General features: G+C 31.3%; 4 protein-coding genes across 4 annotated transcripts in view; 2 read left to right on the top strand and 2 right to left on the bottom strand.

Annotated features, from left to right (window-relative positions):
• The window catches only part of LOC119667082 (protein halfway-like), a 16,039-nt gene extending 11,010 nt beyond the window's left edge, over positions 1 to 5,029 (top strand). The window contains exons 2-7 of the mRNA XM_038076367.1: positions 598 to 1,223; positions 1,294 to 1,528; positions 2,486 to 2,608; positions 2,670 to 2,828; positions 2,886 to 2,996; positions 4,496 to 5,029. Of these exons, the coding sequence (XP_037932295.1) occupies positions 598 to 1,223; positions 1,294 to 1,528; positions 2,486 to 2,608; positions 2,670 to 2,828; positions 2,886 to 2,996; positions 4,496 to 4,777 (1,536 nt within the window). The 3' untranslated portion in view covers positions 4,778 to 5,029. The remainder of the gene's footprint in view (positions 1 to 597; positions 1,224 to 1,293; positions 1,529 to 2,485; positions 2,609 to 2,669; positions 2,829 to 2,885; positions 2,997 to 4,495) is intronic.
• Positions 5,030 to 5,154: 125 nt separating this feature from the next.
• Positions 5,155 to 7,263, bottom strand: LOC119667081 (probable ATP-dependent RNA helicase DDX52). Its single transcript, XM_038076366.1, has 6 exons — positions 7,167 to 7,263; positions 6,894 to 7,103; positions 6,316 to 6,830; positions 5,924 to 6,257; positions 5,553 to 5,863; positions 5,155 to 5,497 (listed from the first exon to the last, which is right to left on the bottom strand). Exons 1-6 carry the CDS (start codon positions 7,239 to 7,241, stop codon positions 5,155 to 5,157), a joined length of 1,788 nt encoding a protein of 595 aa, XP_037932294.1. The 5' UTR covers positions 7,242 to 7,263.
• Positions 7,264 to 7,428: 165 nt separating this feature from the next.
• On the top strand, positions 7,429 to 9,093 carry LOC119671414. Its single transcript, XM_038082028.1, has 2 exons — positions 7,429 to 7,895; positions 7,951 to 9,093. Exons 1-2 carry the CDS (start codon positions 7,509 to 7,511, stop codon positions 8,833 to 8,835), a joined length of 1,272 nt encoding a protein of 423 aa, XP_037937956.1. The 5' UTR covers positions 7,429 to 7,508; the 3' UTR covers positions 8,836 to 9,093.
• Positions 9,094 to 9,620: 527 nt separating this feature from the next.
• LOC119667080 (syndetin-like) overlaps positions 9,621 to 10,204 on the bottom strand; it is a 5,247-nt gene continuing 4,663 nt past the window's right edge. Inside the window, exons 2-3 of the mRNA XM_038076365.1 lie at positions 10,120 to 10,201; positions 9,621 to 10,047 (exon numbers count right to left, since the gene is read on the bottom strand). Coding sequence (XP_037932293.1) covers positions 9,720 to 10,047; positions 10,120 to 10,201 — 410 coding nt within the window. The 3' untranslated portion in view covers positions 9,621 to 9,719. The remainder of the gene's footprint in view (positions 10,048 to 10,119; positions 10,202 to 10,204) is intronic.

Here is a 10,204-nt window from a genome sequence, read left to right as displayed (position 1 = left end):
TTATAAATTATTCTCAAGAGTTATACATTTCGCTCGAGATTTACTAGATCTCGATTAAAAAAGTTATTCCAGATTTATTCATTTCGGCAAAACATTGATTCAGTCCGGTTAATAAACATTTCTATGAAAATTTAATGTTACTACTATTTATGGATATAAGCAACATAGTTTTCAGTTTTAACAAATTCAATATTCGTTAATATATTTGTACGAAAAACAAGCCCATACCTACCTTCTTCCTCGATTGAAAATCGTTTCAACCCATATTTAAAGAAACGTGCCTGATTGTCCTATCGCAGTAAAGTCGATTGTTAAACGTTTTGCATATTCTTTGATTAGCGCACACACAGGAGCTCCATGTTAAGGAAATATTCAATTAGTGCTATTAATTTCCTAGCCACTCCTTGGTTAATAAATAATATCTTTACTCATTCGGAAACACGAGTAGAGCATTTCCAATTACGTATTTATGTATATCGACAAATTAGTTAAGTAAACATATTTATTGTTTGCATTGAATAGCAAAGCTCTTAGGATGAGATTAGAATTATTTGCTCGCAAAGTATGCATACAATAAAAATCATTTGTTATCTATAGTTTTCCTCGGTATTTATATTTGGTATTACTATCTGCTTGCTGGGCGTTACGATAACACGTTCCGAAGAGAATTCATTAACAGCAACAAATCAACAACAATATGAAAACGTTAATACTAGTTCTAAAAACCCATCCATAAACGAAAATGAAACTCCAGATTCGCTAAAGAATTGCTATTATGCTGAAGAAAGCTTATGCCTGATTAAGCCACAACATGACAACCAAACGGAATCATCTTGCCAATGTGCTGCTCATCCAACCATTGAAAACTTTTCCTACTGCTGCAATGTCACACACATGGTCAATATAACCAGTTGCACTCACATATCAACCTGGACAAAGCTACATATACGGAATATATCACTGCCTGAGCTGAATCTTGGAAATTCTATTTATCAAACACTTATATCGCTTGCCATTACCGATGGCAACATAACGCGTGCTACTAATTCATTTTCTCGCGCATCCAAAATAAGATGTCTGAATATATCAAATAATCATTTGTTGGATATAGAAGATCGTGCCCTAGGTCTTGTGTCCAACTTAACATATTTGGATATAGCCAATAACAATTTATCTCGTATACCCAAATGGAATCAAAGTAGAAACATAACCGTTAATGTCAGGTGGGTGTTGAGTCTAAAATAACCACTGGAAGTATAGTTTTGACAATAGTTCTTTTTTATTTATTTTCAGTGGTAATAAACATATGCTTTGTAAAACCTTGAAGGATGCCATTTTTCATGATTCATTCAAATTCGTTAATCCCGAAACCTCATACTGTGTCCAAAATTACACATTCAACTGGTTTAATGGTACGGATTATGTTTCCATACAACAATTACAAACATTGAAGAGATTAAAAACAGAATGTCCCGTAATACCAGGACGTGGTAATTGCACGTGCACTATAGATAAAATGCTCGCATCAGTAAGTATATATATACAGTCATATAATTATTTTGCCGGTTCCGACGGCTACATCATAGACAGGTCGGATCCAAAGGCTTCGTTAAAGAGAAATATTAACACAAAGGGAGGCCTGAACACTTTACAGTGTTTTTAAACTATATATTTATACATTTTAAAAATATATTTAATTCATATTCATATAAACACAGATAAAAAACTTATAAATTAGTATGAGTTAACTATAGAAACTTTGGGTATCTGAAGATTCTTACCTGGTCATAATAGAACAAAATTTGTAACGGTCAACTGTAGTTCGCTATCCCCCAAAGATCCTCTCGTCTTACCACAACAATAACAACAAATGAAATAAGACTTTCCGCATCCTTTACAAAGTTTTGTCAGTATTGTAGCTCTGTGAACGATGAGAAAGTTGTATTTTATCTTATATATTAGTGCCCATCACTGGCTAGGAATACATTCAAAATCTTTAGGACCTCTTTTCAAACTAATCTGACAGACTTGTCATACATTAAAATTAACAATAAAGCCAAGTTTATAGACTCGTCAGTTGTATTCCTTTGACTTTAACGGAGGATATAGTAGAGTCTTCTAAAAGGGACGCTGTTTGCCAGATGTTCCGGGCCTCTACATTTAAGCTGACCAGTGTTTATAAAATTTCTTTCTTTGTGTTTAGTTTGTAAAACCCTCTTGAAATAAATTTCTACTTACGGATTTGATATCCGTATAGTATATCTGTGCACGAGATATATCAATAAAAAAGTAAATAGATTCTTAATTCTTCTTATAAAAAGTTAAGAATGTTTTTAATATCTAGTTTAATTACTTCAGTAAATGATGTTAAGGATGATTTTAGAATTACACAAAACATCGATATAAACAATACGTAAACAGATAAAACCCATTAACATAAGTATTCTTATTATTATATATATATATAATCACTTATTCATTTCAGGGTGACCAATCGAAACCATCAGCTAAACTATTTTGTCGAGTAGATTGCTCCAGCCTTGGACTTACAGAGCTGCCAGCAAAATTACCAGAAAACACCTTCTCTCTAGACATATCCAATAATAATGTAATTATATTTTAATGATGCATATTTTTCTATAAGCTATTAAAATTTTTTTAATTATTAGATAAGTAGCATTGAATCTCTTGGCAGAATACCTTCCTATCAGAATATTGTAATGTTATACGCTGATAACAATCAGATATCATCTATGAATGACTTGGAAGGAACAGAATTCTTAAATCATTTTCAACGTTTGTCGCTACGTAACAATGCCTTAAAAAAGGTAATATTTTAACTAATTTTATTAAATAATAAAATAATTTTGTGTTTTTATTTGCAGTTGCCAGAATATTTACTTACAAATGTACTCATTGATACTGGGCTCGGACGTAAAATAAATTTAGGTGGAAATAAATTAGAATGTGATTGCAACTCAGCAAAAGTCCTCAAGGTATGCTTAATGGGTTGTATATTGTGTAATAGGGAATAACTTGTTATTACACATTATAACATATTAGCCTAACGATCCCTTATACTAGATCTTAATAGATCAGTCTTTAAAACATTGATTGGAGTGACAATTGGTTACTGTCTTTTGAAAAGGCATAACGTTTAAAACTATCAGAAGCCGACAGACTATATATGCAAGGCACAGAAACGTCCCTATATATCCTTGATAAATTCCCAGCTCTTATACAATAGAGGAGAAGAATTTCTCACAAAGAGTTTCATCTAGGAAGAATGGTTAAATATCGATGGACTTAAAAAAATTTTTCTGGATACAGCTAAAGTGAAAAAAAACCTTCACAAATTGAAGAAAGTGCTAGATACAAAGACCCAACGACATAAGGTCAGAGATGAGCCCGTATAAGAACTTTAACGACTCTTGATTGTATTCTAATCTTTAACCAGTTTTTCTTAAAATTTCTTTGCCGCCAATGTTGGAGCCTTACAAACAATCTTATTAAAATGTAATAGCTTAATCCCAGTTTTCACCATAGCTGCACTTACAGGAAAAGAGAAAAAAATATAATGTTCTTAGATCAGGGTTATGTCCAATTAAGATATTCCTCACTCTACAAAACTTCTCTTAGGAAACTATTCAGAGAAGAAAAACAAATATCTCCTAAATCTGAACAGTTAAGATTTGAAAGCAATGCTTCGAGTCATAACCGGTTATTGGCTTCTAAATAAGCATAAACTGTGGTTAGGGCTTTCGACAAAGAATGAATACAGGCTATGGAAAACACAGATGTGGCACTCCGACTGTCTACTGTGCCTCCTTCTGGGTTTAGAGTAGGCCTCTAAGCCCTGTTGCGTCAATAAAAAGTAGTATATGTTGGAACCTACTTTACAAAGTTCTATTGCCTCTTCCGTAAAAGTATACAGTATAATAGGTCCTGGAGCCTATTCCATCTATGCATTAGCTCAGGGCATTCTAACAGCACTTGTGTGGCCGAGTCCTCATTCTCTTTACAGAATCTACAATTTGATTTTACGTTTAAGATATACAAGTTTAATTTTTATTTTGATATAAAATTTAAACTATATGGGAAAATGTTATAGACTCAATTACGTCTCACATTTATAATAAATCGTCTTTCATGTATCTTTAACTCAATTATTATATCTTTATGCATAACAATATATAGGTATATTCTTATATATATCTATATTATTATGTTGAGGCTAGTTGAGTCAGTGCACTTGAGCACTTTTACTCTCTATTAACTGCTTAACTGGTTTCTTCATAATCCCTCTCTACGCCTTGACTGGATTATTGTTTATCAATTATTATATATTTATGTATAATATTATATATATTCTTATATATATCTTTAACTCAATTATTATATCTTTATATATAATAATATATATTGTTATATATTGTCTTTGACTTGATTATTATATATTTATGTGTAATAATATATATACTTTATATGTTTTTAGCTTTGGCTTTTGGAACGCAGTCGTGATATACCAGATTACAATGATATACTTTGTCGTAACATGGCACATCGTGTAATGGAATTACAAGAGGAAAAAATGTGCCAATCGCCACATGATTGGACCGACTATATATATTACTTAATAGCAGCTGAAGCATTACTGCTTATTGCATTAATTACTAAAGTATCATATGATTATTGGGTATTTAAAACTGCCGGTTATCTGCCATGGCCAGCTAGTAAAATGCCTAAGTTACCCTGTGACTGGTTATGTGAATCGTAAATCTAACCTACCTACAAAACGTATTTTAACATTATTTTACATATGGACAGAGGGATTTTATACTCTTAAAATTATGAAATTTATGTGCCTAAAATTTTTCATAGAAAATCATTATCTGCATATCGTTTATACAATATTATAAGTAGATGTTTTTCAAAATGACAATTATGTGCAATTAAATGTGCCTTAAAATGTTGCTTACAATTTTTGTGTATGTGTAACAAAACATTAAATGTATGTATGTATGCATTAGTTTATATAGTCAAATTTTTATAAAAAAAATTAAATTTACATAAGATATTTATTTATAGATGTTATTTATATTGTAAGAATTATTATAAATAAACTAAATGACAAAAAATTTAAAATTAAATGTACTAAGTCGTAAGTTTTTTCTTTTTGTTTTTTGTCACCTTTGTGACTTGTTTTAACGATTTGTTTATAGTTTTTAATTTTTTAACTTTTTCTAATTTTTTCTCAGTTTTGGCTGAATTCACTTTGCTTTTAACATTTTTCAATGTTTTACTTTTCTTCTCTAAAACCTTCTCGACTTTTTGTAGTTTATTATGACGCTCGGTCTGGTGCTTAATTTGTGTAGAAATCTCATCACGTTTCGGTGCAGCATTGGCCAGTCTCTTCTTTTCACTTTTCCTTAACTTCTTCATAGTCAGCATAAATTCGGGAACTTTACCGCCTGAGTTTTTTATAATATGAGCAATGCTAAAAAAATAAATTAATTAATATTTTTTTATATATTAATTAACATATGCTTTACCTTCTTAAATTTGGTGTGTCATTTTGTGTAAAGAATGTGATTGCTTTACCAGTGCGTCCAGCTCTACCTGTTCTGCCAATGCGATGTATGTAAGATATAATTGAAGGTGGAAAATCATAGTTTATAACAAGATTGACACCTTTGAAATCTATACCTCGACCCATTAACTCTGTACATATTAGTACCCAAATCCCACCTTCACGGAAGGCACGTACACAATTATCACGCTGCTGCTGTGTACGATCAGCATGTATGACATCTACATTGATGCCATCGTAGAGCAGTTCTTGAAATAGTTGCTTAGCTCGATCCTTAAATGACACAAATAATTTTAATATATGAATATACTATAATTTACGGAAAAGCATTACCTTACTCTGTACAAATACTAAAACTGGTGGCTTCAAACCAGCGCGTACCAAATCACGTACCGCCAATAGTTTACCACTTTCAGAACCAACAAAAAGTAACTCCTGTTCTACAGTTTCTGTAGCAGAATTTTGCAGACCCACTGTAACGCGTGCTAAATTTTTCAAATTCTTTAAAGCCCACTTAGCTACTGGCACTGTGTACGTTGCACTAAATAAAGCTAATTTCTTTTTAGAATTTGTGCAAGCTTCAATAATATCATCCACTTGATCCTTAAAATTATTCTGCCCTTCCTCCATTAAACGATCTGCTTCGTCAATTACTATCCATTCGATACTATATAAAAATGATTTTAGAATAATTATAATTTTTTAAAGCAAAAATGTTTGGCTACCTTTTCAGATCGATGAGCGGTGGCTCTTGTTGTAGCAAATATCTTATACGATTTGGTGTTGATATGAGTATATCACATTTCTTATTACCAATTGCGCTAAACTTTTGTTCAGCCTGATTTACTTTGCTGATAATATGTACTCTAAGAGCAGTCTTCTCTGCAAGACGCACGCATTCCCTGTAAATTTGTTTAGCCAATTCACGTGTCGGTGCTAGCACAATTGCACGAAACCCAACTTTTTGCGGTGCACGTAAGTCATGAATGATGGGAGTTAGAAAAGCTATTGTTTTACCCGAACCAGTGGGAGCACAAGCCATAAGTGGACGTCCTTGTAACATAATTGGTATTGACTGCATTTGTATAGGCGTTGGCTGAGGATAGTTATAAGCACACAAGTTGGCTAACAGGCGTTGAGAGATATTATAGTTCGTGTGCAATTCTTCAAAACTTATAATTGGAGGAGGTATATTTTTACCAAGCACTGTGATACGTTTGTCTTTGCGTAATGTTGCTAACTAAAATAATTTGATAATTTACTTCAATTATATATATTGTGTATACAATTTAACAAATATTACCATTTCTTCCTGCAATCTTTTCGCTTGTTCTGCTTCGCTAAGTGCTGACTTTTTTTTCTTTTTCGCCGGCTCAAGTTGAGAACCCTCAAGCAATTGAAATGTAGTTTCTTCATCGGATTCCTCAGCTTCAAGCTTTATTTGTTGTTTAGCATATTTTTCATCGTCTTGAGTTTCTTTCAAAACTTTAGGTTCATCCCGCGCCTTTATTTCCTTGCGTTACAAAATTAAGGAATAATTTTAGTTTAAACATTGCTTTGATTTCAATAAACTTACTTTTTCAGTAGCAGGTTTTCTTTTTGTGAATTTTGTGCCTCTTGTTAATTGTTTAAATAAATCAAATGAGTCCATTTTGGATTAAAATTGATATGAATACAACAAATAAAACCAGTGGATAGAAGAAAATAATCGCACGTGCGGCTTGAAAACAAATCGAACAACAAAAAACAAACAGCTGACAGCACATGGTTGTATTTAAATATTAAACATGACAGTTAAATAAAAAACGCAGACTGGCAACGTCGGTCGCTAAAGGCATACATTTTTTTGTTTACATTTGTTAATGCAGATTCGCTGCAGTTATTTTAATATTTTACAAAAAAAATATTGTAATTAAAAATGGATGAAAACGTAGTGCTTGCGAATATAGCAGCAATAATTACAAAAGATATTCTATTTGATGATAAAAACTATTCCGGCGTACAGCAAAAATTTATGCAAACAAATTTTCACGGAAAAAATCCCTCAGGCACGAAGTTGGACGAGGACGAGGAGTTTTATCTGCAGCAAACAATATTTAATAATAAGAATCACACACAAAATCCAACAAACAAATGTCAGACAAATCAAAAGAAACGCAAAATGCATGATTTTTCTACTTCAAAACCAAAATTTTCAAGGCAAACGTTAGATAAAAATATTGAAATCAAGGAATTAAATTTATTAAATGATTTCGAATCGAATGACTTCGAAAATCAACTTCACATGTCAAAAAATACTTTCATTGTAAGTATAATCTTCACTTAACCACAATCTAATATAATTAATTTTATAATTTTAGAGTATTTTCCAAATGGTGCGCGTTCTATTAGCAAAAAAATTCTCGAAGAGAACGATCCCTTCACAGACAGTATTCTCGCTGGCCATGTGGAAATTAACAACCGATGAGCATTTTGAAGAAATTTCGCGTAAATTTGAAATTCCCTTGAATACCTGCATTGAAGTTATTCGACAATTTTGGAATATAATAGCATATAATTATGAAACTTTCATTAAATGGCCAAAGACACAACATGCACAACAAACTACCATGAATGATTTTAAAATGCGTCCAGAGTTGTCACAATTTCCAAAATGTATTTTCGGTATTATAACACTAAAACGTTTAGACATTTTTCTAGAAACCGAAAATGAAGAAATGCCAATTATATTACAAATAATCTCCAATGCCAAAAATGAAATCATCGATTGTTTCGTTGAGTTTGCACAGAAATATAACTTCGATGAAACACCCATTGGACTGGCATTAAGTAGAAAAACAATACCTGAAAATAGTTTCTTAATTGGTAATAAATATTTTCCACTTAAGCACTATTTATTACGTCCTTTTGAACAAGGGTGCACCTCAAAGCAAGCGGCTTTTAATAGTCTGCTAGAACCAGCTTTGAATATGGGCACTCGCGTGCTAGATAATATTGCCAAACGCTTTAATGTACTCTATGCGCTTGAAGCTAAGGATTTGGTTGAGGTACGTAGAATAGTGGAAACTATTTGTTCGCTACACAATTTATGCATTGACAATGAAGATGGTTATGTGAAGAAGAAAAGGGAAGCAAATAATTTCAATTGGGCGAGCAGTGGCAAAGCACCAAACGTACGAATCGGTGAGACTAGTTTCGGCAATAAGAGACGTGCTGATTTAGTTGAGACTATAATAGGCAAGTAGAAGTTAAGATGTTAAAAAAAATATAGTTAAAGGTTATAGTACGTTTCCATTGACTTTATTACCAGTTAACTTACTTGAGATTCAAGTAATTCAAGCGATCTGAAGTAAGTTAACTGGTCTGACGAAACCAGTGGAAACATACTATTAGGTAAATATGATAGCTGTTAGTCATGTATAGACAAATTGAGACGTAAAAATAGTTTAGTAGTAGGCAACGTGTAAGATAGCCACACATTTACGAATCTACATAGTACTTAAATCTATACCTAATATTTTAATATATTGCTCTTAGATTTAAATAAATTATTTCAAATTTAAATATTTATTAAAATACATTTGATTCACTACATTTATACATTTGCAAACATTCATTACTTAAATAAAATATGTATTACTATTACTTTTAGTTACTTTATTATAAAGTCTACAATTATTTGTCCGTACTTGCTTGCATAAAATTAAAAATTGTTTAAGTAATAACAATAAAAGTTTGTTAAACATAAAATAGCATAAAATTCGAGTGAAAATTCAAGTTTCATATATAATTTTCGAGAATATAGAGAGTATTAAGTATACAAAGTAGAAGATAGTTTAGGAGATCTTATTAAGTAAAAAAATGTAAATTCAATTAAATAGAAATGATTAAAAAATTTGAGAAAATCTCATAAGGTACATAAAAATGGAATGATTCGTTACAATTATGAACAAAAAAAAAAGAATAATATACAATAACAATAATATATACAATTAATAATATAAATAATTTGATGAATAATATAAATATAAAAATACAAAAAAAAAATATACAATAAAAACCAAAAATAATACATAATAAAAATATTTGTGCTGCAACATTTGGTTGCATGTTTCCGTTGCAAGAGCAACTATGTGCTTGTTGTACTTGTATTTAAGTTGTTGGCATTACCCAAGAGACTCAGTAGTTTCTGTCTGGTTCGTTTATCACTAACGCAAACACACTGTATTAAATTTGTAAGTTGTTTTGCGGAATATTGTTCGAGATTCTTTTGCGTTTCAATCCATTCCTCAAACTGCTCATTTGAGAAGTAATATGCCTTTATAAAACCATCAACATAGGAACGATGTTCAGGAAATTTTAGAGTTGATATCAATTCGAGTAACGACATAAAATTCGTAAAATCCAACTGCATAAGTGCACGACCACCAGCGGAACATTTTTTTACATTAGAAAATCTAATAAAATAATTAAATATAAAGAAATTTCATATATATTTCATATAAATAATTGAAAACAATTATATTTACCCTTCGACTAGTAAGTGTGTTGCTACGTGCGCCACAGAATTCCATAATGGTTCTATTGGTAAGGTCACTTCTTTTGCTATTTCTT

This window comes from Teleopsis dalmanni, chromosome 1, assembly GCF_002237135.1.
Source record: "Teleopsis dalmanni isolate 2A chromosome 1, ASM223713v2, whole genome shotgun sequence".
In the NCBI taxonomy this organism is placed as follows: Eukaryota; Metazoa; Arthropoda; class Insecta; order Diptera; family Diopsidae; genus Teleopsis; species Teleopsis dalmanni.
The sequence above is the reverse complement of the archived record's forward strand: the minus strand, read 5'-3'. Positions and strand labels throughout refer to the sequence as shown.